The 27,336-nt window shown below is 35.4% G+C and overlaps 1 protein-coding gene across 2 annotated transcripts in view; it reads left to right on the top strand.

The window, feature by feature from the left end:
• CCDC122 (coiled-coil domain containing 122) overlaps nt 1-27,336 on the top strand; it is a 33,463-nt gene that overhangs the window by 2,454 nt on the left and 3,673 nt on the right. For both annotated transcript variants that reach the window (XM_023621622.2, XM_023621623.2), the window contains exons 2-6: nt 3,484-3,616; nt 6,916-7,005; nt 7,524-7,639; nt 13,295-13,693; nt 14,465-14,581. In XM_023621622.2, the coding sequence (XP_023477390.1) occupies nt 3,589-3,616; nt 6,916-7,005; nt 7,524-7,639; nt 13,295-13,693; nt 14,465-14,581 (750 nt within the window). In that variant the 5' untranslated portion in view covers nt 3,484-3,588. The remainder of the gene's footprint in view (nt 1-3,483; nt 3,617-6,915; nt 7,006-7,523; nt 7,640-13,294; nt 13,694-14,464; nt 14,582-27,336) is intronic.

The following is a 27,336-nucleotide window of genomic DNA, read 5'->3' on the forward strand; positions in this document are numbered from 1 at the left end:
CACCATGTAAATCTTTCTTCTCATGAGAATAAGTAGAACTTTTAAAAACTGTGAACAGTTGTTTTTAGGCCATTTACACTCAGGTTTATTGGTCCTTCCAGAAAAGGCCATATAACATGTAAATTTCCTTGTTAAAAGCTTGCGTTAGTTTCCTAAGGCTGCCATAACAAATTACCACAAACTAGATGGCTTAAAACAAGAAGAATGTATTCTCTCACAGTTACTGAGGTAGAAGTCTCAAATCAAGGTGTTGTCAGGACCATGCTCCCTTCAAAGCATCTCGTTTTCCTTGCCTCTTCCAACTTTGAGTGGCTCCAAGTGTTTCTTCACGTGAGACTGTGTGTTTCCAACCTCATACAGTCTCTTAGTGTATGTCTCTATCTCAAATGTCCCTCTACCTGTCTGATATAAAGATACCTGTGTGGAAATAAGGAAAGGCCAACCATATGAGAACAAGCAAAGGTGATTTATTCAGAGCTTGTTATAGCAAGGGAGTCAGCCACCATCACTTTTATTTTGGCAGAGACTTGAAGGCAGGCAGAGGAGTGGGAAAGCTTTATAGTGGAAAAAGGGAAGTCTTCAGGTGTACCCTGATTAGAGGCTATTGGCGTGGGGAAGCTGTAGGTGGGCTAATTACAAGCAGGGCATCCTGTGCAATTCATTAAAGATGAATATTTGGCTTCTCTGGTTGGTCGCAAGTTGGAAGTGGAGACAAAAATTAGGGACACTGTCAGTTATCAATCAAGCACTGGACGTTTGGGGCCAATTGTTACAGGAGTTATGGTTTGGTTTCCTGAACTGTTATTAGCAATAGTGGTCTGATGTCCTACAAGTCTAATTTACAGATAGCAGGATGGTTTCCTGCACTGATTACTGTAGATAACAAGTTGATTTCCTGGGTTGGTTGCTGCAGGTTGTAGGTCAGAGTTCTATATTTGTATATGATCTGGCCACTGTTTTTTGCATATTCAGTCTCTCACGTGGCACACCCTAAATGCAGGATGATCTCATCTGGAGATTCTTAATTATATCCTCAAAAACCATGTTTCCAAATAAGATCACATTCACAGATTCTGGGGTTATTATATGGATGTATTTTGGCAGGGGCTGTCATTCAACCCACTACAAGCTCCTCTTGGTTTAGAAATCATACTTACTTGTATATAGAGCAAAAAAAGACCTTGCCGTTTGCTTTCCTGAGTGAGATAAGCAGGTAGGTGATAAATAGACTTTGCAGAAGGCCTATCATTTCTGTTTGAAACAGTTGCCTAGGCATCCCTTAAAGCTTGGATTTGAGCTTTAGACCAATCTTTGTATGTCTGCACCCCAAAATGAGATATTTTGGTAGTCCAGTACTATTGGTACATTCAGAGAAATCCCACCTTTGGTAGAAAGCTAGAAGCAAGGTGAGTAATGCATGAATGTTGCCTATGTTGTCTTTGATAGGAAGTAAAGGAACAGTACAAATCCTCTGGCTTCTTTCTGTTTTCAGTATCCTGAAACTTTAATCTTGTTGCTTAGTCAGAGAAGAGAATAATCCCTAGTCTTAGCAGATCCTAAGACACTGATATATAGTAGGTATGAAATAAATTTTTAATGATTCAATTAATTAAATCCTTTTGGATGACTCTGATGATGTTATAACTTCTCTGGAAAACATGTGGTTGAAAAGACTTATAGTCTTTTTTACCTGAAGTATGTATTATTGATTCTTACTCATTTGTGCAGTATGTCATATTTTTCCCATTATTATCTTTATTTTATTTGTTGGAATTGAACCACCCAGATCTGATTCCATCATGTTAATGACAAATATAGACCATAATTCAAAATTTGCTTGATTCCAGGAAATCCTTTTATCTCATCTTCTCTCAGGTTAATTTTTTAGCTTCCTCAGTCGAACATCAGTTTTAAACTCCCTCTCCCACTTAAAAAGCAAAAACAATTTCACCTTTATGTGAGAAGTATGTACATAATTTTTCTTTCCTTGTTTTCTGATAAAATATCTATTTTAAAGAGGGTAAAATGAAAGTATAAACTTAACTACTTTGACCACCTAGCAGGTCCACACACAGCAGCTCTTTCCATTCAGAATGAAAAAGGGTACTTATGTGACACGGGTGAACATATACAATTGCCTCCTCTTAATTCTTCTAAGCCAAAAGCTCTCAAAAGCCCCAGTGGAGTTTGACAGCCTTGCTTTATTTTGCTCATTAGCTGTGAGGGAGGTACCAGATGATGAGTTTCCAAAAGCTTGAACCATGGCCCTTTTAAAACCTCCTCCCAAGGGTCGAATACAGAAGCTTGCCTCTTGAATTCAGATGAGATAGTGCACAAATCAGGCTTATCACAGTGCTTTACTACATAGAAGTGCCTAATAAATGTTAATTTGGATCCTAATTGCTTCAAATTCCATCCTTGCTACTTGTTGGATGTGTGACCCTTGGCAAATTTTCTAATTTCTCCAAGTCTTAGTTTGCTAATTTATAAAATATAGGTAAAATAATATCTAGCTTGTAGGATTACTTTGAGAGACAATAAACATAATCCATGTAAAAGCACTTAGAACAGTGCCAGTTATTTGTAAATATTCAACAAATGTTGACTATAGTTATTACAGAAGAATGGTAGTTTATTATAGTATTTCCATTGCATCGTTTTCTATAAAGCTTTTTTGGAGTTGAAAGTATCGTTCCTAAATGATTGTGTTTTATATATGAGTTTGGACATTTGCTACCAAATACTGTAGGTATTGTAAGATTGGTGGTTTTTTTTTGAATCAGAGTCACTTAATTCATCTTTCTAGTCCCCACAATGCCTTGCATACACAGACAGTCCCCATCTTAACCATGGTGTTGACTTAGGACTCTTTGACTTTGCAATGGTGTGAGAAGAATACATATTCATTAGAAACCATACTTCAGTTTTTGAATTTTGATCTTTTCCAGGCTAGCAATGTGCTGTACGATACTCTCTCATGATGCTGGGCAGAGGCAGCAAGCCACAGCTCCCAGTCAACCCTACCATCACCAGGGTACACAACCAATACACTGACAACCATCTGTACCCATACGACCATTCTGGTTTTCACTTTCAGTACAGTATTCAATAGATTACATGAGATATTCAACACTTTACTATAAAAGAGGCTTTGCGTTAGATGATTTTGCCCAATGTGGCCTAATGTAAGCGTTCTGATCATGTTTAAGGTAGGCTAGGCTAAGCTATGATGTTCAGTAGTTGAAGTGTATTTCATGCAGTTTCAACTTAGGTATTTTCCGCTTATGATAGGTTTATTAGACATAACCCCATCATGAATCTAGAAAGATCTGAAACATGTACCCACATTTGTGGTTTGAATGAAAGAGTAATTGATATTGTCTAGTCTCTAAACTCTTGTTTTCATTGACTTGTGCAATTGTAATGAATTATCAGTAGATGGCAGTAGCTTGTTTTCATTTTTATTTTATGTCCATTCTACAGCAGAGATCCAGACAGAGAAGAACCCAAAACTTTCCCAATTTTAAAGCAGATATCCTTTCATGAATAGTTGGTTTAAATAAATATCATCTAAGAGTTCTTCAATTTATGTTGCTTCAGAAATCGAGATCAAGAGGTACCAGTCACTTTGTTTTTTTATTCTATAAGTTTAATTTTTTTCATTTTTTAGGTTTCTTCAACAGATTCTTTAGGGAATACGAAAATAAGTAAGACACTGTATTTGCCTTCATGAAGCTTTTTGTTTTGGAGTCAGAGTCACTTAATTCATCTTTCTAGTCCCCACAATGCCTTGCCTGTACAAACGGTCCCCAACTCAACCATGGTTCGACTTAGGACTTTTTGACTTTACAATGGTGTGAAAACAATACACATTCAGTCTAATGGGGAAATATCATATAAAAGAATGGGAATAAGAGTAAAAATTTGTTGAGTGGCAGGAGTTTGCTGAATGCTTTAAATGCATTATTCCTTTTAGTCTTCACAATAATCCTAATGAGGCAGGTACTACTCTTGTTCTCATTTTACAGATAAAGAATGTGAGGCCTGAGTTGGAAAGAATTTATCTAATAAACTAGAAAGTGGCACAACCTGGACTCTAAACTAGCTCTGTCTTACTCTAGAACCTATACTGATATCTATCATGGTATAATAGGGATATAGAAGAAATTGCACTAAAGAGCGAGAGAGATCATATCTATCCAGAAAGATCAAGAAAAACTTCTTAAAGGAGATGCCATCTAAGATGGAGTTGAAAGTTGGCTGTGATGTTGACATGATCAGAACAGTATTTTGCAAGCATTATTCTGTCAGTGGACAGGGTGAATTAGAGTGGAGATTGACTACAATTAGGTCCCTATTATGTGCCAGGCACATGGTAATGGAAAGCAGGAAAAATGCCTCACGTCCAGACTTAGTGGCTTGAGAATGAGGAAGCAGTATCTTTGGAGGATTTCGGTTCGAGCAAAAGATGAAGGGAAAGTTCACTGAAGAGACTGAAAATAGAGAGGATTTTGCTGAAGATGGACCAAGAGTTTCAGGGGTCACAATGGAAGGATATAAAAGAGCTGGAGAGTGGGTAACTATCAAATCAGGGGACTTACCAAGCATGAGTCTTGGGTCTTCAAGATGAGGAATGATCTGGGAGTCTCAGTCTTCTCCTGGAGATTGAGGTTAACAGGGATGTAGGGTAAAATGGGAATAGTACACAGTGAGTGTCTTAGGCAGTTTGTGGAGATGACACTATGATTTGGGGGAGAGAGAAACAGGAGGACTCACCAGAAAGGTAACTTACCTAGAAGGAACTTCCCAGGAGCATGAAGAACTCAGAATCTCCTCTTGATAGTGCAAATTGTGGTGTTGAGGCCACTGGAGGTCTGTAGAAACTCTAGCAGTTCCATCAGTGGACTTTACTGAAATAGTTCCCCTAAGAAGAAATGTGGGTAGCCGTGGGAATGGAAAGGAGAGAGTTGACTAAAGTGGTATTTTAGCAATACAGGAATACAAAAGTAGTTGGATTCTGGAGTGGTATATAAAGACATGGCTCTCCTCTTTAAAAAATTATAATCTTGGTAGTCTAGCCTACTGGTTAAGAACGTGAACCCTGGAGCCAAACCACCTGAATTCAAATCAAATCTCACACTAATAGGTGTCTTAGTTTGGGTAAATTTTTTGATCTCTTTGAGCTCACTGTATTTCTCTGTAAAATGAAAATTATAATAATAGTATCTACCTCATAAGGTTCAATGAGTTAATATTTGTAAAGTTCTTATACATGGCACAGAATAATCACTATATAATGTTTGTTTTTGTTGTTATTTTTTATGTAAAGCACTTAGAACAATGTCTGGCACAAAGTAAGCACTATATGTTTACTATTGTAATTAATTGAGAGAACTAACTGGAAGTATAAACGTAAAGGGCCTGCACTTTTCAAGGTAGATAGATAGAGAGAATTAAGGGTGAAGTCTGTGATCGTGAAACCCATGCAAAAGAGCTAGAGAGAAAATCAGATTTGGCTATATTAGCATTAATCTGGGGCAGTCCGCATGTTAAGCAGAAAGGACATAGGTTAATAGCATGAAGAGGAAATGGACTCAGTTTCAAGGAAGACATCATAAAAGAGGCAAGTTTGAAATGGGATTTGAAGGGAGTGAAGAAACAGAGAAGAATTGTAAATTCTCAGGGGTTATTATGACCCTCTGCTGAGTTAAGCTCTCAGGATTTCTTTAGCTTGATAAGATATTTCTGGGTAGATTTGAGTCTCCTGATTTAGGAAGCAATTCAACTTTGTTGTTCTTTCCTTTTTGCTTATATATCAAGTTTCAATCCTTTAAAATTTTGTTTTTGGAAAACACATCTAACTTGTATACAAAACTTTGAATGTAACTTATCTTTAGGAAAGATACTTAGTGATCCTGCAGATTTCCTTGTGAAAGCTTCCTTACATGTGCCTTACTGTTATGATAATATTTCACTTCTTTTGGCTTGCAAAGTTTGTCATGACATGACTTTAGTATGATTGGAAAGATTCACAGGTTCTATAAAAATCAACTAAGATTTTTTTAAAACAGATGTCATCTAAATATAAAAAATCCATATGTTCAAATGTTAAATAGGTGATGACAATTTCAGAAGTATTTAACAACAGTAAATTTTTTAATCATGCAAACTTGTACAATTTCATTTATGTAGGAATGGACAGGCAAATTCAGATACCCTTTTCCCAAAAGCTGGTAATGCCTTTACTCTGCCAACTCAGCATTTGCTGTGTTGGTAGAGGGAAGGAACTCTTTCTCTCCTTCGTTCAAAGAAGAAAAATATCTACCCATTCATCTTATCAGTTACTCCTAGATATAGAAAAGATTGAAATAAGGTTTTAAACTTGCACAGGGAGTACCCCAGCCAGAATAGCACTGGACAGGAGTGCTACATTCCCTATATCCTAGACCCGCGGCAGAAATTGTTAATCCACCTTGGCACTGTTTCTCACTGATTCTGGTTACAGTTTCAGAACCCATTTCATCATCGTACTGGAGGTACCGACTACTAATCCATAATAATTAATTACTCACTATATATGTCAGGTACCGTGTTAAGCTTGTTACATATATTACTTTAATTATTACAAAAGCCCTGTGAGGTTTTACCGGTGGGGACACTGATGATCAGAGAAGTTAAGAAACTTGCTCAAGCTCATAACAGTTGAAAAGCAGGAGAACCAAGATTCAGATACAGTTCTACTTTCCTCCAAAAATCTCTCACTTAACCATTGTATTTAACTCTTAGAACAAATGATGAAATGTCATTGCCATCCCTGGGAGGTATTTGACAATTAATTTACTTTTAGAATCACCAATATATGAAAGGAAAAAAATAAAGAAAAATGAAAGATTATCAACGATGATTATTTTGTAGGAGTAAAGAAGGTGAACCAGAAAGGGGAAAAGAGGCACACAAGAATGTCAGGCAACATAGAAAGGAAGAGTCAAGGAGTTCCTGAAGAAGGTAATGAAGGATTCTTAAGAAATACATAATTAAAAGATAAGGGACAACAAAGTACTATGATAGGATGATTGTGTTAAAATTGATAGCAAATTAGAATAGAGGGAAGCTGTTAAATTTTGCCAGGAAGAAACATATACAGTTTTTAGAAAAGGCATAACAACCTGAGAATGCAGGCCTATAATGAAAATTCATTAACTGTAATTGCTATAAAGTTGTTATGGCAGCACTATAATTATAGTATTTATGCAAGTGGTCTGGATAAAAAAAAATAGGACAATCAAAATATTTATGTTGTTCCATAAAGGAATAAATATAACACTGCAGTAGGCTATTTTCAATTGTCTATTATTATTGCCTTTGATTTTGGTTTTGTTTATAGTCATAAAGGGAAGATTACCAATCCTAAATGTCGTTTATTTATGAGAAAATATCAAATTTTTCATGATTTTGAGTAAAGAAGCATAACTTTCTTAGAATGTCTGCATTTAAATTTTTATGTGCTATATTCTTTTGTCTAGCTGTGGCTAAACAGGACACATCTTCATTAACTGATGCTGTAGAGCAAGTGGCAAAGCAACAACAATCACAAACATCAGAAATAGAGAAAAATAAAAAAGTTTTATTCCATTTGCAGGTAACCTATTTCATACAGTCTTTTAAATGAGTCTTTACTTTCTTCAAAACTATTTTAAGTTAGTAACAGAGAAGTTTTTAAGGATACTTAATTTGGGGAGGCAATTTTAAACACTTCTGTTTCACACTTACTCCTTCTTAATTATTCTTTTATCACTAAGTGAAGTCTATATGAGCATTTGAGTTTCATGGAACATTTTACACACCCAGTATGCAAAGATTCGGCAGTGTCATTGCAACTGTACTATGAGCATATAAAACCCAATGTGTCACACAAAATTATTTTAAATTTACTTCTATTTGATAGTTCTTCCTAAAATGCTGAATTGAAGGAAGGTTAAGTTTTTAAGCCAGTGTTTTTAAAGCTATGGCTTGTGAGTTACTAGTTGTGAACTAGTGAGTGAACATTTCAAGTAGACAGAGAACATTTCTGTGTCCCTTATATTTCATAATATATTCATAATTCCACTACAGGTAATCTGGAAGCTGTAATTGGTTTTTGCATGCAGCATAATTAGATATAACTGTGCTCTGTTAATATAGCTAAAGAAGTAATATGGAGGTCCCAGCCGCATGGCCAAGGGGTTAAAGTTCCATGCACTCTGCTTTGGTAGCCTGGGTTCATGGGTTTGGATCCCAGGAACAGATCTACTCCACTCACCAGCCATGCTGTGGCGGTGTCTCACATACAAAAAGAAAAATAGAGGAAGATTGGCAGGGATGTTAGCCAGGGGTAATCTTCCTTGACCAAAAAAAAAGGAGGATTGGCATTGGAAGTTAACTCAGGGTGAATCTTCCTCAGCAAAAAAAAAAGAAGAAGAAGAAGAAGAAGAAGAAGAAAAATGGAAATAGTATCTTTACTATGTGCTTTGTAAAGGTTTTTCTTAATGAAATATATCATAGAAATGAAAAGAATAGGCTCTAGAGCCCAGCTGCCTAGTTTGAAAAATAAGATTTGCTACTTGTCGCTCAGTGGTTTAATTTCTCTGTGCTTCTGTTTTCATATTTGTAAAATGGAGATAACAATAGGACCTACTTCTAAGATTTTCATGAGGATTAAATGAATTAATACTTATAAATATATGTAGGATATTCTTGCTCGGGCTCTGGTGGACAGTATAGGGCTGGATTTTGACATTAGGTTTAGATATTTTCTGTAAAACTTCTCAGTCTTCAAAGAGTTTCACAGATGTTATTTCACTTATATTGAGGGCTTATGTTCTATTAAGCATTTTGCTAAACATTGTCCTTGCTCTTAAGTTTCTCACCATCTATTGAAGAGGGAGACAAAGAAGTAAATAAATAATTACATGCAGGGAGTAGTGTCAATAGAGGCATGAACACAGATTTAACCCGGAAGAAGTGATCAAAAGAAAGTGATGTTTCAGTTGAGTTTTAAAGGATAGCTGGAGTTCACTTGAATGGTATCTGGGACAGGTTTAAGGGTTAGAGGGTGAGGAGGATGATATTCCAAAAAGAAGAACCTGAGAAAATTCACAAAGTCTTGGAATCGCATTGATACATTCATAGAACTATATGTAGTTTGGTGGTGGTATAGTCTAGAGTGTGTTTTGAGAAGTGGTGGGAGATATATACCATGATAAGAAATCCAGACTTTATTCTAAAGGTGATGGGAAGGTTTTGATGAGCTTTAAGCAAGGGAGCAAAAGATTAAATTTATGTTTTAGAAAGAGAATTCCAGATGCATAAAAAACACTTGTCATAATCCAACATCCATTCATGATAAAAATTCTCAGCAGAGTAGGAATAGAACAGAACTTCCTCAATCTAAAAAGGGCATCTACATCCCTACATGAATCCTACAGCCAACTTCATATCTCATGGTAAAAGACGAATATTTCTCTCCTAAGATCAGGAACCAGGCGAGGATGTGTGCCCTTACCACTTCTGTTCATTCTGTGGTACTGGTAGTTCAAGCCAGTGCAATCAGGCAAGAAAAATAAATAGAAGGCATCCAGATTGGAAAGGAGGAAGTAGAACTGTTTTTATTTACATATGGCATGATTATCTTTAGAAAATCCTAAGGAATCTATAAAAAAAATAAACTACTAGGACTAATAAGTGAGTTTAGAAATGTTGAAGGAGACAAGACTAATATATGAAAATCAACTGTGTTTCTATACATTGAAAGAAACAGTCAGAAATTAAAATTTAATTTGTATTTGGAGATGGGACTTTGGAAATTAATTAGGCTTAGATGAGGTCATGAGAGTGAGGCCTTTGTGATATAAAAAGAGAAGAGGCACCAGGGCTTACTGGCTGTCTCTGCCATGTGAGGACACAGTGAGAAGACAGCTGTCTGCAAGCCAGGAAGAGAGCTCTCACCAGAATCCAACCATGCTGACACCCTTTCCAGCCTTCAGAACTGTGAGAAATAAATTTCTATTGTTTAAGCCGCTGAGTCTACGGTATATTGTTATGGCAACCCAAGTAGACTAAGACGGTTTGTAAGACCTGTATGCTGAAGACAGAAAAACATGGCTAAGAGAAATTACAGATCTAAATAAATAGAGAAATATACCATTTTCATGAATCAGAAGATTCAGTATTGTTAACATGTCAGTCCTTTCAATTTTATCTATAGTGTAAAAGCAGTTTCAATCAAAATCTCAGCAGGCACTTTTTAGAGCAATTGACAGGCTGATTCTAAAAGTCATATGGAAATGGAAAGGACCTAGAGTAGCCAAAACCATGTTTTTTCCCCTTTTGGAGGTCAAGATTGTCCCTGAGCTAATATCTGTTGCCAATCTTCCTCTTTTTTTTCCCCCTCCCTAAGCCCCAGTGCATAATTGTATATCCTACTTATAAGTCCTTCTAGTTCTTCTATGTGAGCTGCTGCCACAGCCTGGCTACCCACAGACAGGTGGTGTGGTTGCATGGCCAGGAAATGAACCTGGGCCACTGAAACAGTGAAAGTGCCAAACTTTAACCTCTAAGCCATCAGGGCTGGCTCCAAAGCAATTTTGAAGAATGAGAACAATGTTGGAAGTTCATATATTACCTGATTTTAAGATTTATTATAGAGTACAGTAACCAGGATAGTGTGATATGGAATAAAGATAAGACATACAGATCCATGGAACAGAATAGAGTGTCCAGAAATAGCCCCACACATATCAATTGATTTCAAAGAGATGCTGTTATGGACTGAATGTTTGTGTTCCCTCCAGTGTGATGGCATTTGGAGGTGTGGCCCTTGGGAGGTAATTAGATGAGGTTATGAAGGTGGGGCCCCTATGATGGGATTAGTGTCCTGATAAGAAGAGGAAGAGAGACCAGAGCTCTCTCTCTCTTTCTCTGTCTTATGAGGACACAGCAAGAAGGCAGCTGTCTGCAAGCCAGGGACAGGGTCATCACCAGGAGCAAAATCTGCTCATAACTTAATCTTGGGCTTCCTAGTTTTCAGTACTGTGAAAAATAAATGTCTGTTGTTTAAGCCACCCAGCCTTTGGTGTTTTGTTATAGAAGGAGGCTGGAAGAGGGGAGAGTAGCACATGAGAAGGATGGCACAGTAGAGAGGGACTAGAGCACATAAGGCCGTGCAAGCCACAGTAAGGAATTTTAATTGTATTATCAGTGCAATGAGAAGCCATTGGAGGATCTTGAGCAGGGAAGTAACAGGATATGATTTATGTTTTTTAAAGATTCTTCTGCTTAATATATGGAGCCTAGTTGGGGGAAAGGAGGAAGAATGGAGAGAGGGAGACCAGGTAGGAGCTAGACCACGCTACAAAGATTGGTCAGAAGTGAATTGAGGATTTTATTTCGGAGGCCCAACCATCAGGATTTGCTAGTCAATAGGTTGTGGGGGCTAAGGTAAAGGGAGGAATCAAGAATAGCTTCTAGGTTTTTGAGTATCCAGGTGCAAAGTGGTACAGTTTATTGAAATGAGGAAGACTGGAGGAGAAATATGCTGGGTATGTAAAATAAATGTTCTTTTCTGAACATGTATAGTTGAGATGTCTGTTAAATATCTAAATACAAATGTCAAGCGGGCATTGAGATATAAGAGCTGGAGATATCAGCATCTTGTATTTTTCATGGTGCTTCCCTATCTTGTCTCTGCCAGGAAAAGACAGGTTGGGTCTGCCTTTTTAGTGCAGCGCCTCCCTCTCAAAATTATAAATTTCTTTAAAGGATAACCTACTAGATAGGGAAAAAAAAGGATGGAGGATGGCCTACAGAGTTGTTTTGGTGGGAGGATCTATAGAACTTGATGAACAGTTAGATATAGATAATAAAGAGAAGGGAGGAATTAAGGATGGCTCCCAAGTAGTATCATTAGTTAATTAGTTTGGGAAAATAGGGGTGTGGTAATTTGCATTTTTGGTCCAGATTCTTCCTCCTTGTATATATCTACACCCTTTGCCATGTATCATTACAGTGTCCTTCCATAGTGAGTAAGCATACTTTTACCCCCTCGACTGTGTGTTTCATCATATGACCAGCTGGATGTCAGCAGATGTCATTCAAACAGAGGCTTGAAAAAGCTCTTACATAGTTGAGCTTCCATTCTTCTGCATCTGCTATCATCATAAGAGGGACCTGTCTGGCCTGGCCCACTGGAGGATAAGACACATGTAAAGCAAAGCCAAGACACCCCAGCCAGCCCAGTCAGCCAATCATCTTCCAGCCAGCCAACCCCCAGACATTTGAGCAAATCCAACCAACGTCAACATCTAGCCAATCCCAGCTGCTCCCAGTCATGTGAGCAATAAGCAATTATTGTTGTATGTCACTGAAATTTTGTGGTTCTGACAATAGATAACTGATACAAGGAAGAACAGGATGGGATGGTGAGGGGGATTAGTCTGATTTTTGGACATGATGATTCAGATGGCCAGTGGCAGCTGAGTGTAGGACTCAACAGCCACTTGTGATCTGTGAATCATCATCATATACATAGCTCAAGATTTAAGTAAGGATAAGATTACCCCAGGATTATATATAGAATGAAAAGAGGAAGTTATGATGACTGCACCCTGAGGAAGACCTATATTTGAAGGAACCATTGACATTGAGAAGGGATGCTCATAGATATCTGAGGAGAACCAGAGAAGAGTGGTGGTGTGAAAACTTCAAAGAGGAGGTGTTGGTTAGAAATGCCAAATGTCACAGAGAGGTAAAATAGATGCCTTTATACTCATTTTACAAGTGAAGAAAGTGAGGTTTGGATAGGGTAATTAAGCTTGCTATGTATGATCATACCAACTAGTAAATAGCAGTAAGGGCAGTAGAATCCAGATCTTTTGATTTTTTAACCCAAGGCTTTATCATTTTTATCATATTGTCTTTCTTCAGTGTGTACTTCCAATGCCCATAAATACATTATTAAAATGATTGTAAAGTATCTTTTATATATAAAACGTTAAGACAAATGATAAAATTGTAATATTTAGAATTAGATGAACTTTAAAAAATAAGAAATATATAACTTTGGGCTCCCTCTGAGATTATAAAATAATTTTTTTACTTTATTGCACATTTCTTTCTATTCATCAATTTTTCTATATCTGATAAATACATATTTTTTATGTTAAGTGATTTTCCTACATGCACTGTGGATCAAAACAATGACTTTTCTCTTATGCTGCATATCGTGAATTAATAATAATAATGTTGAAATATATTACAGAATGAACTTCATGAGCTTGAAAAACAAATAGCATCTGTCTCTGCAGAAACTAAGGAAACAGAGAGGCAAATTTATCAGCAAGATGCTGCCATAGAGAATACCAAACTTCAGTGTGGGAGCCTAGAAACTCAAATCAAATCCTTACATTCAGAAAACGTAAAGCTTAAATTTGACATAGAAGCTGCCCAAGAAGATTTTGAGGAACAAGTGATAAGATATAATGAATATCATGCAAAAATAAAAGTGCATAAAGATAGTTTGGGGGAAATAGAAAGCAAATGGTCATTTATGAGTGAACTCCAGGAAAAACGAGATCTTGTTAAAAAACTAAAGGCAATGAAAGAGGAACTTGTGCAAGATCTCCAAAATCCAGAAGGAAACCAGATGAAACAAGTACAGGTTTGAAATATCACTTATCAAAACTTTTTCTGTCACTCCTTTTTTGCAAGTACACTTCTTAAGTGATAAATTTATCACTACTTTAATAAAAAACCCATAGCTGCATTAACTAGATTCAGAAAGTATTTTCACAATTTTTAAAAACTTGGATAAGTACATGAATATGTAACAACTATGCCAAATGTGAAAAAGCATAAAGGAAATGTCCCAAATCCTCTGTGGATTAATAAAAATATATAGACAAATAAAATCACAGTGAACAGTTAATCCATTTGTTGCAGAAAGTAGAACTCACAAAAATGTTGAAGTCCCAGCTTCTAGACTGATGGATCTAGACCAATTCAAATCAATTTAGTATGCTTAATGCTGTTATGCAAACACTATGAATTAATAATTTCACCTTAAGCATCTTCTATTTCTTTTACTATTCTTTGAAGACAGTGGGAGACACAAACTTAAAATACCTATAATTTCTTACAAGAGAATTAAAAATACCCATTATACTATTTCTGGGCAGTTGCCACTATAACTACCACTTTCCTTTATGTCTTATTTTCATTTGGTTTTTAGTTCTAAGTTTTCAAATCTAAAGTTTTTCACCTGAATAACAGTTCTTTATCCTTTGTACATATGGAAGCGATATTCTAATCCTATTTAACAAAATTAAATGTGATGGCTAGTTTTCTTACATTATAGAAACACTGAAAATCTTGGATTTATACTGACCATTCATTGTTTGACTTGTATATTTTGAATTTTATAAATATACAGGAAGACATTACAAAGCTAAAGGATAAAATTATAACTGTAAAAGAGTCTATCATTGAAGAAACTTGTTTTCTTGAGGAAGAAAAAGAGACACATGAAAGATTAAGGAAAGAAATAGAGGTAAGCTTTAATCATCAGGATTTCAATGTTTATGAGATCATTTCTTAAACTTATACTACATTCATAATTTCCATAGTTTACTCTCAATTCTCAAAGCAGCAAGAGGACAAAAAAGAACTATAAAAAGCAGTAGATAAGTCCAAATCATTAATACATAATTAGAGGTAACTCCCTCATTCAAAGGTGTTCAAATACGTGAATGTATTCAAACAGAGCAAGCACTCAGTCCTATTTAAATCTGGCCTAGAATTCTTCCAGGTCTCATTCCACCCACAGCTTGGCACCAAATTAATGGCTAGAAAACAGAGGCTCTCAAGTCAAAAAGATGACAATTCCTAAGTAGACATCAGAGACTCCTCAAAATAGAGTAAAAAATCAATGGAAGTCATTAGTATTCTAAACCTCTCTGACTTCATACTTGCCATTACCAAGAGTCAAATTAAAAAAAAAAGTGATGTGCAAAATTGAAAGTGAGACTAAATTTGTACCACCACTGGTAGACTTCTGTGATCATTATTGTTCACAAAATGGAGAACAAAAATGGAAAAGAATATGTCATTAAGGGCAAATAACTAATTTTCACCCTTAAGAAATTAATTTGTAAAATAAAAGATGCAAGTTTTTAACTTGCTTGTGACTAAATTTGACACAATTACAAAGTATCTGAGGAAGTTGAAGATAAAAAAACCTCACCTTTACAAAACATTCTCTTTAAGAAACACTATGATTTTCTCTTATATTTTACTAGTAATCAAAATAAGTGTGGGGTTTTTTTGCCCTTCTAGATATCAAGATTTATTGTAAAACCATAAGTAGTAAGACAGAATATAAATGACATTGAAATGGAAAAAAAATTGTTAAAGAAAAAAAAGAATCCAGCAATAACCCATCATATGTGATACAAAAAAATCTGTTAGCCATATGGAAAAATAAAGAAAATTTTGAAATACAACTGCATTCATACCTCATAACACACACATACACACACTTCCAGGAGGACTGAAGACAATATAAATGACAAAATTAACCATTTGTGTCAGAGAGATATTTCTTTTAAAAGACACACACACCTACCCACACACACACTGCATGATTAAATATTACTTTTGACTATATCATAAATTTCTAGGTTGTTGAAATGCACCATAACAATATATAAAACAGGATTCATTTTGAGAGAAGATATTTGTAACACACATAAGTGACTAAGAGATAAGAAAATGTCAAACAAGCCAATAGAACATTGAGTAAATAGTATGAAAAGTCTTATTTTTTGAAATATGAATATCCCAAAAAGCAATGGCAAACATGACTAACCTCATTAATGGATTGATAATTAAAACCAGAATGAGGTCCCATATTTAGCCCATTGGATTATCAGTATTACAATTGGTAAGATGTGGAACACTGGAATTCTAATATACCATTGGTATGAGTATAAATTGGTAAAAGCATTTTGGAATGGAATTTGAGATTACCTCGTAATTTTTTTATGCTAATAGACTTTATTGAAGTATAATTGTCATAAGAGTAAGTACATAGATCGTAAGGATTTAGCTTGATTAATTTTGCCTAATGTATGTTTTGACTTACACCCATGTTACCATCACCTAGACCACGATATAAAACTTTCCCATGATGCCCGGAAAGTTCTCTTGTACCACTTTCCTCAGGCTAACACTGATTCTTTATTTTGGTGAGGAAGATTGACCCTGAGCTAACATCTGTGTCAATCTTCCTCTATGTTTTGTATGTGGGCAACACCATAGCATGGCTTGATGAGCAGTGTGTAGGTCAGAGATCCAAACCTGCAAACCTTGGGCCACTGAAGTAGAGTGTGCAAACTTAACCACTAAGTACCCAGGCTGGTCCTGGGCTACCTCTGATTTTTTAAGACAGCTTTATTGAGATATAAATCACATACTGTACAATTCACCCATTTAAAGTGTATAATTCAATGGTTTTTATTATAGTCACACATAATTTGTAACCATCACCACAGTCAATTTTAGAAATTTTCATCACCTTGTAAAGAAACCTCATACACTTTAGCTATGACCTCTCCATTTGTCTACTGTATTTACCCATGTTTTCGCTCTACTATATTCTTTCTTCCTTCCAGATGTTCTAAGATTCCTTCTTTTATCATTTGCTTTCTCTTTAGAAAACTTCTGGGGCCAGCCCCATAGCCAATTGGCTGAGTTCATGCATTCCACTTCAATGTCCCAGGGTTTCACCAGTTCAGATCCTGGGTGTACTCCTCATCAAGCCATGCTGAGGCAGCATTCCACATAGTAGAACTTGAAGGACCTACAACTAGAATATACAACTATATACTTGGGGTCTTTGGGGAGAAGAAGAAGAAGAAAAAAAGAAGATTGGCAACAGATGTTAGCTCAGGACCAATCTTTAAAAAAAAAAGAAAAGAAAACTTCTAAATGCATTCTTTTAGGATAGGTCTGCTGATGACAAAGTCTTTTAGTTTTTTTCATCTGAGAATGTTTTGATTTCCCCTCCATTCCTGAAGGACATTTATGCTGGATATAGAATTCTGGGTTGACAGTCCTTTCTAAACTTGAAAAATGCTTCTTTCTGAGGAGAAATTCAGTCATTCAAATTTTCTCCATATGGATAAGGTTTTTGTTTCTTGCTGCTTTCAGGATTTCCTACGTCTTTGGTTTTTGGAAGTTTTACTGTCTTTTGGCATGAATTTCTTTGGATTTACCCTATTTGGAATATCCTCAGCTTCTTGATTCTGTAGGTTTATGTCTTCTGCCAAATTTGAGGAATTTTCAGCTCTTATTTTTTTTGAATACTTTTCCATCTTGGCCCTCTTTCTTCTCTCCTTCCAGAACTCTGATGACACAAATGATAGATTTTGGCTATAGTCCCACAGGTCCCTGAGGCTCTGTTTACTCCTTTTTCCAGTCTATTTTCTATTTTTCAGATTGAGTAATTTCTAGTGTTCTATCTTCCATTCACTGATTCTTTCTTCTTTCCCCTCCATTCTGCTACTGAGCCCAGCCATTAAATTTTTCATTTTGATTATTATATACTTTCCATTTTGTTCTTTGTATCTTTTATTCTTTGCTGATACTTTCTATTTTTTCATTTGTTTTAGGCAAGTTCGTAATTTCTCATTGAAGCATTTTTATGATAACTGCTTTAAAATGCTTGTCAGATAATTCTGACTTCTGTGATTTTCTTAGTACTGGCACATGTCCATTGTTATTTCTTATTAAGTTTGAAATCTTCCTAGTTCTTGGTTTGATAATTGATTTTCTATTGAAATCTGAATGTGTTGGGTATTATGTTTTAAGACTCGTGATCATTGTTATTTCCAGGTGGTGGTTAGAAACTCAGATTCTCCACTCAGTGTCCATTGCCACTCCTGGAGGGAGAAAAAGCTTCTTGTTACTGCTGGCCAGGAGAGGGAGTTCCGCCTGCCCACTGGGCCTCTGCTTTTAACCCCCTGGCTGGGAGGGGCAGGGGCACCTCCTTACTCTTCCCCATGTGGCCTCCACTGATACCATGTAGATGTGGCCTTGTCTCTACTGAATGGTGGTGCATGTCCTGACTCTCAAGTAGGCCTCCTCTGACATTCTCTCAGTGAGAAGGGGAAGGATGAGTTGCTACCACTAGAAGGGGTTAGAAGTCCAGGCTCCCCAAATTGGCTCCGGCGACACCACTGGGTGTGGTTTTTACTACCCAATGGGGATGAAAAGTCCTGGTTCCCTAATTAGCCTTTTCTGACACAACCCCAGCAGGAGGATTAGGGCACCTTGTTATAACTTAGCAATGGTGGAAGTTTAGGCTTTCCACACAGCCTTTGCTGGTGTGTGTGTGTTGGGTGGGTGGGTGGGGGGGTCAGTGGCAGGGGATCATAGTTTATTCGTGGTGTTTTACCTTAATAAAGTAGTTACTATCTAAAAGTTTTCTACTTTGCTAGGCTGCCCTTTTCCTAGTTCTTTGGCTAGAGAGCAGACTTTTCTTGGAAATTTTTTTGTCTGCACCTATTGGCATTTCCAGGTTGCTGTCTTCTCCAGTATCTACTCTGGGTATATGAGGCAAAATAAAACCCAGGGAACTCATCACCATGTTACTCCTTGGGTCCTGAGGTCCATAGTCCATTTGCCTTCTTCTCTCTACCTTTCAGAAGCTTCTTATTTTTATTTTATATATAATGAGCAGGGTTTTTAGTTCTACTTAGCAGGAAGAATACGTTATGAAGTATGTCTACTTCATGTTGACAGAAGCAGAAAAGTAAGTGGGTACTTTTAATGGTAGAGGGTGATGTAAATGGCCACTAATGTGAGATTTAGATGGAATGTCACTAGCTTGAGACATCATTTTTTAATGTTTTCATCATTGTGGTTCAAAATCCACAAATAAATCAATGTGGTACACCACATTAACAAAATGAAGAATAAAAACCACATGATCATCTCAGTAGATGAAGAGAAAGCATTCAACAAGATATAGCATCCATTTATGGTAAAAATTCTGAATAAAATGGGGATAGGAGGAAAGTTTCTCAACATAATAAAGATATGACAAACCCACAGCTAATATCATACTCAACAGAGAAAAACTGAAAGCTATCCCTTTAAGAACAGGAACTAGACAAGGATGCCCACTTTCACTACTCTTATTTAACATAGTATTGGAAGTCCTAGCCAGAGGAATAAGTCAAGAAAAATAAATAAAAGGGATCCACATTGGAAAGGAAGAAGTGAAACTGAGACGTTTTGCAGATGACATGATTTTATATATAGAAAACCCTAAAGAATCCATCAAAAAACTATTAGAAATAATAAATGAAGACAGTAAAGTTGCAGGATACAAAATCTGTATACGAAAATCAGTTGCTTTTCTATACACTAACAACAAAGTAGCAGAAAGAGAAATCAAGAATACAATCCCATTTACAATTGCAACAAAAAGAATAAAATACCTTGGAATAAATTTAACCAAAGAAGTGAAAGACCTGTACACTGAAAACTATAAAACATTGTTGAAAGAAACTGAAAAAGACACAAAGAAAGGGAAAGATATTCTGTGCTCTTGGATTGGAAGAACTAATGTAGTTAAAATGTCCATACTTCATAAAGCAATCTATAGATTCAACGCAATCCCTCTCAAAGTTCCAATGACATTTTTCACAAAAATAGAACAAAGAATCCTAAAATGTATATGGAACAACAAAAGACTCCAAATAGCCAAAGGGATCCTGAGAAAAGAGAACAAAGCTGGAGGCATCACTCCCTGATATCAAAATATGCTACAAAGCTATAATAATCAAAACAGCATGGTACTGCCACAAAAACAGACACACAGATCAGTGAAACAGAATCAAGAGCCCAGAAATAAACCCATACATCTATGGACAGCTAATTTTTGACAAGGGAGCCAAGAACATACAATGAAGAAAGGAAATTCTCTTCAATAAATGGTGTTGGGAAAACTGGACAGCCACATGCAAACGAATGAAAGTAGACTATGATCTTATACCATGCACAAGAATTAACTCAAAATGGATTAAAGACCTGAATGTAAGACCTGAAACCATAAAACTCCTTAGAAGAAAACATAGGGAGTACACTCTTTGATGTCAGTCTTAGCAGTATATTTTCAAATACCATGTCTGACCTGGCAAGGGAAACAAAAGTAAAAGTAAACAAATGGGACTACATCAAACTAAAAAGCTTCTGCACAGTAAAGGAAACCATCAACAAAATGAAAAGACAACTTATCAATTGGGAGGAGATATTTGCAAACCATATATCTGATAAGAGGTTAATACCCAAACTATATAAAGAACGCATACATCTCAACAAGAAAAAAACAAATGACCCAATTAAAAAATGGGCAAAAGATGTGAACAGACATTTTTCCAAAGAAGATATACAGATGACCAACAGGCACATGAAAAGATGCTCAACATCACTAATTATTAGGGAAATACAAATCAAAACTACAATGAGATATCACATCACACCCGTCAGAATGGCTATATTTAACAAGACAAGAAATAGCAAGTGTTAGAGAGGATGTGGAGAGAAAGGAACTCTCATACACTGCTGTTGGGAATGCAAATGGTGCAGCCACTATGAAAAACAGTACAGAGATTCCTCAAAAAATTAAGAATAGAACATATGATCCAGCTATTTCACTGCTGGGTATTTATCCAAATAACACGAAAACGTGAATGCGTAAAGATATATGGACCCCTAGGTTCATTGCAGCATTATTCACAATAGCCCAGACTTGGAAGCAACCTAAGTGCCCATTAAGGGACAAATGGGTAAAGAAGATGTGGTATATATACACAATGGAATACTACTCAGCTATAAAAAAAATAAAAAGATGAAATCTTACCATTTGCAACAACATGCATGGACCTTGAGGGTATTATGCTAAGTGAAATAAGTCAGAAGGAGAAAGTCAAATACCGTGTGATCTCATTCATAAATAGAAGATAAAAACAAAAACAGCAAACAAACACATAGATACAGAGATTAGATTGGTGGTTACCAGAGGGGAGGAGGGGAGGAGGAGGGCGAAAGGAGCCGTTAGGCACATGTGTATGGTGATGGATGGTAATTTGTCTTTGGGTGGTGAACGAGATGTAGTCTACACAGAAACTGAAATATAATGATATACACCTGAAATTTATATAATGTTATAAACCAATCTTACCTCAATAAAAAAAATTAAAAAATAAAACCTAAAAAAAAGTTTTCATAATTCAACTTCTTCCTGGGAAATTTAATAAATTGTTTTTAAGCTTTCACAATAGGGCTACCTCTCTTTTGGGCTTTTTCATTTTGGTTCTATTACCTCCAATACATTTAAAAGTAGTCCTCGATTCTACCACAATATTATGGTTGAAAAAATGAAAATCTAAGAAATTAGAGATTATCTATAAGAAATTATAAAACTGAAGACAAATACAGCCACACCATTGTCTTGAGAACATTGCATTTTTTTCAACAATTTCTCTTACTGCTTGACGAGAATTGATCATTGATATGAGTAACCTCTTTCTCAAAACAACCACTTTTTCAAGGGGATAAATTCAAGTACCAGAAGATTTTTACTTTTTATTTCTTCTTTGAGTCTTTTTTTCTACCCCTTCTGAATGTCTTTAGCCATGGCCTGGGTACAGTTCATGGTCATCCCTTGCCTAGATACAGCATTCTTTGTTCTAAACTTTAATGCTTTCGAACATTTGTGCTTTGCATGTTTTAGTTTTGATATTAATGTTGCTTTTTTACATTTTTTTGGTTCAGAAATAATGAAAATAGTTTTTGAATTTCACATGTATTTTTGTCAAATAATTATTTTTGGTATTTTTAGGCCATATCTAAATGAAAGAAGTATTTCCAAATGTTTATCCAAAAATGCCTTTTTCTCTTGTCTGTTGTCTGTATATGTTTTGGGAGAAGGAAACTAAAAATAAGAGAAAGGAGAATAAAAATAAGCTATGAGTCATTGATTTAAAAATTAAGGAAGCAAATACAAAGTATACTAACACAAAGCTTCAAATACAAAGTGTTCAGCAATAATCAGTGATTTTCATTTCAAGGTTACAAAAATATTATTTGCCAAATCTAAGAGTTTTCAGAAAAGGGAGACTAGTGCATTTAAGGAGTTTTTAGCAAATGATGAGTGCTGCAAGCAATATTTTGTGATAACAGATACTGTGTAAAGCATTTTGAGATTCACTGATGGTTGCTCTTGCCTAAATTTTGTACAATCTGGTCTCCAAATTTAAAAGGATAGGGAAAAATTTAGAGCACTTTCAGAGCTACTAGGTGTCAGGAACAAAATATGTTTAACCTGGTACAGTACAACATGCAGCTTACACAATTAATGCATTCATTTATTGAAGTCAGCCACAGAAATTATTATACAACTAGAAAGCCAGTCCTATGAGAAAAATCCAGAAAAGCAAAGGTTTAAAAAAATGACCTAAAGGCAGGGTAAGAATTATGCAGATAGCTAGATAACATGATAACAAACTATTCTATTTTATAAAAAGTACAAAGAGAAATGTTCAGTATTATTAAATCTATTGTTGTTTATAGAGTGCCTGGCATTTTTCAAACACTTTACATAGGCTATCCCATTTAAATTCTCATAATAACATATTTTGCAGAATTCAGAAATTTTAAGTAACTTGTATAAGGTTGTATAGTTAATGATAAGTGACTGAGTAGGGTATGAATCCAGGTTGGTTGGACTCTATTTCTCTCAGTCTTTTTGAAAAATGTTTTTCATGTCTATGGGAATACGTTCTCCTTGAAAAAGATTAAAATATTAGAAGGAAAGCTGTAGTTCCTTGACCACCGCTTCCCATTGCATTGCTCTCTCTTATCACGCTCCCCTGTCACTAATAGCAACCACTGTTTGGTGTATATCCTTCAAGTCTTATATATGTGTGCACTTAAATGTGTGCGTGTGTGTATGTATACACACACACACACACATACATCCTGTTGCACCACATCCTCACCAGCATTTGGTATTGTCAGTGATCCAGATTGGACCATTCTAATAAGTTTGTAGTGGTATCTCATTGTTTTAATTTGCAATTCTCTGATGACGTATGATGTGGAACATCTCCTCATATGCTTATTTGCCGTCTGTATATCTTCTTTTGTGAAGTGTCAGTTTGGGTTTTTGGCCCATTTTTTTAACCTGATTGTTTTCTTATTGTTGAGTTTTAAGAGTTCTTTGTATATTTTGAATAACAGTCCTTTATCAGATGTGTCTTTTGCAAAGATTTTCTCCTAGTGTGTGGCTTGTCTTACCCTTCTTTTGATAGTGTAATTTCCAAAGCAGAAGTTTTTAATTTTAATGAAGTCCAGCTTATCAATTATTTTTTTCATGGATTGTGCCTTCAGTGTTGTATCTAAAAAGTCATATCATACCCAAGGTCATCTAGGTTTTCTTCTATGTTATCTTCTAGGAGTTTTATAATTTTGTGTTTTACATTCAGGCCCATGATCCAGTTTGAGTTAATTTTTGTGAAATGTGTAAGGTCTGTGTCTAGATTCTCTTTTTGTTTTTGCATGTGATTGTCCAGTTGTTTCAGAATCATTTATTGAAGAGACTTTCTTTGCTCCATTGTATTGCCCTTGCTCCTTTGTCAAAGATCAGTTGACCATATTTATGTGGGTCTATTTCTGGGCTCTCTATTCTGTTCCATTGATTTATCTGTCTATTCTTTTGCCAGTAACACACTATCTTAATTACTGTAACTTTATAGTAAGTCTTGAAGTCACATAGTATCACTCATCCAACTTTGTTGTTCTCCTTCAATATTGTGTTGGCTATTCTGGGTCTTTTGCCTCTTCATATAAACTTTAGAATCAGGTTCTCAATATCTACAAAATAACTTGCTGGAGTTTTGATTGGAATTGAATTGAATCTATAGATCGAGTTGGGAAGAACTGACATCTTGGCAAAATTGAGGCTTTCTATCCATGAACATGGAGTATCTGTCCATTTATTTAGTTCTTCTTTGATTTCTTTCATCAGAGTCTTGTAGTTTTCTTCATATAGATCTTGTACATATTTTGTTAGATTTCTAACTAAGTATTTCATTTTGGGGAGTGCTAATTAAATGGTATTGTGTTTTTCACTTCAAATTCTACTTGTTCATTCCTGGTATATAAGAAAGCAATTGACTTTTGTACATTACCCTTGTCTCCTGCAACCTTGCTATAATTGATTATTGATTTTTTAAAAGTTAGAAACAATGGAGGCCAGTAAAAAATAGACAGCATCATTAAATTGCTGAAATAAGGAAAAAATGTTGAGCAAGGACTCTATATGAACACTAGATCTAATGAAAATATTTTTCAAAAATGAAGGTGAAATAAATTTCAAATAAATAAAACCTGATGGACTTTGTTTCCAGTAGACCCATACTATAAGAAATACTAAAGAAAGTTCTTAAAGCTGAAAGGAAATGATACCAGGAAGTAATTGAAAGCACTGGAAATGGAAAATATATGGATAAATAAATGAGCCTTTTTCATTTCTTGAATTATTTAAAGGTCAATTGACAGTATAAAATTAAAACAATAATGTATTTTGGGTTTTATAACATATATAAACGTAAAACATATCTTAATAATTTCCTTTTGTTATAAGGTTCTTACATTTTATGTGAAGTGGTATAATATTATTGAAGATAGACTGTGATAAATTAAGACTGTGATAAATTAAGAACTATTGAAGTTCTTAGAACAACTTCCTTTTAAAAAAATACACATAAGTATAGCTAGAAAGATAAATGAGGAAATGAAATGGAATAATAAAATATTCAGTTAACCCATAAGAAGACAGAAAAGGAAAGAGAAAGGAAAAAGGCAAAAGTGACTAATAGGAGACAAATATTACAATGGTAGACTTAAACCCAAACATACCAATAGTTACATTAAATGTAAATGGACCAAACACTCCAATTAAAAGGGACAAATTATCAGACTGGATAAAAAAACAAGTTGCTTAATATAACCTCTTCACAAGAAATGCACTTTGAATATAAAGACACAGATAGGTTGAAAGTAAAAAGATGGAAAAAGATAAACTATGAAGATGTCAATCTTAGTTGGCTATATTACTATCAAGTAGATTTCAAGATGTGGATTACTAACAAAGGTAAAGAGGGTCATTCAATTCATCAAAAAGGAATAGTAACACTACATATGTCTTCACCTAATCACACAGCTTCAAAATACATAAGCAAAAACTGACCAAACAAGAAAGAAAACGAGAAATCTACAGTCATATTGGAGATATTAAGAATTTTTTTGAGTAATTGATAGAATACAGAAAGTCAGTAAGCATATAGATCATTTGAACAACTTATATACCAACTTAATATAATTAATATTTATAAAATATTCTAACAACTATTGATTATACTTTATTTTCAAGTGCACATGGAACATTCACCAAGTTAGACAGTATACTGGATAATAAATTTCAAAGAATTTGATATTCTTTGATCACAGCAGAATTCAATTCAATAGCAATAAGATAGCTAGAAAATACATAAACATTTCTAAATTGGGCATTACAATTCTAAATAACCCATGAATCAAAGGATAAATCACAAGAATTATTAGAAAATATTTGAAATTGAATGATAATGAAAGCACAACATATGAAAAATTGTGGAGGTAGCTAAAGCAGTATTTAGAGGAAAATTTTCACCTTTAAAGGCCTATATTAGAAAAGAAAAAAGATTTTAAAGCCATTAGCTAAGCTTCTACCATAAGAGACTAGAGAAAGAAAGAACAAATTCAGCTGACAGCAATGGAAGAAATGAAATAATAAAATAGCACAAATCAATGAAATAGAAAACAGAAAAACAGGAGAGAAAGTCAACAAAGCCAAAAGCTGAAAAGACTAATAAAATTGATAAGCCACAGCAATACCGATCAAGGAAAGAGAGGATAGTGAAGATATTACTTCACGTCCTATAGACTTAAAAGGGTGATAAAGGCCTATTACGAACAACTTTATGTCAATAAATTTGACAACTTAGATGAAAGGGACAAATTCCTTGAAAAACACACATACCATAACTAACACAAAAAGAAATTACTTTTATGTTTAGGCTTATGATCCATTTCAAATATCAGTGTCATAAATGGTGTTAGGTAGGAATCAATGAAATTGAATTCATAATTAAACCACCCCATCCCCATAAGGAAAGCTTCAGACTGACATGGCTTCACTGTGAATTCTATTACACATTTAAGGAAGAAATAATACCTAGCCTATAAAAACTCTTTCAGAAAATGGAAGAGGGAACTCTTTCCAACTCATTTTATAAGGCCAGCATAACCCTAATACAAAAAAATGAACAGGAGCATTACCAGAAAAGAAATTACAGACCAACGTCCCTCATGAACATAGATGCAAAATTCCCTAACAAAATATTTTCAAATTGAATTCAGTTATGTATAAAAAGGCTAATACCTCATGAGCAAGCAGAGTTTATCCCAGGAAGGCAAGGGTGGTTCAACTTTCAAAAAGCAAACAATGGAGCCAGCCCTGATGGCCTAGTGGTTGAAGCTCAGTATGCTTCACTTCAGCAGCCAGGGTTCAGTCCCTGGGCGTGGAACCACACCACTCATCTGTCAGTAGCCATGCTGTGGCAGCAGCTCACATAGAAGAACTAGAAGCACTTACAACTAGAGTATACAACTATGACCAGGGGTTTTAGAGAGGAAAAGAAAGAGGAAGATTGGCAACAGATGTTAGCTTAGGGTGAATCTTTCCCAGCAAAAAAAAAAAAAAAAAAAGCAAAGAATATGATTCCACATTAACAAAAGGAAGGAGATAAAAAGACATAATCAACTTAATAGTTGCAGAAACAGTATTAGAAAAATTCAATGCCCATTCTTAATAACAGCTCTCAGCAAATTAAGAGTAGGAGAGGGGCTGGCCCCGTGGCTGAGTGGTTAAGTTCATGCACTCTGCTGCGGCAGCTCAGGGTCTCGCCAGTTTGGCTCTTGGGTATGGACATGGTACCGCTCATCAAGCCATGGTAGGGTAGCATCCCACATGCCACAACTAGAAGGACCCGCAACTAAGAATATACAACTATGTACTGGGGGGGCTTTGGGGAGAAAAAGGGGAAAAAATAAAAATAAAAATAAATTAAAAAAATTACTTCTCTATTTAGAGTAGGAGAAACTTGCATAACTTGATAGAAGCCATCTATAAAA

Source organism: Equus caballus, chromosome 17 (assembly GCF_041296265.1).
Source record: "Equus caballus isolate H_3958 breed thoroughbred chromosome 17, TB-T2T, whole genome shotgun sequence".
Taxonomy (NCBI): Eukaryota; Metazoa; Chordata; class Mammalia; order Perissodactyla; family Equidae; genus Equus; species Equus caballus.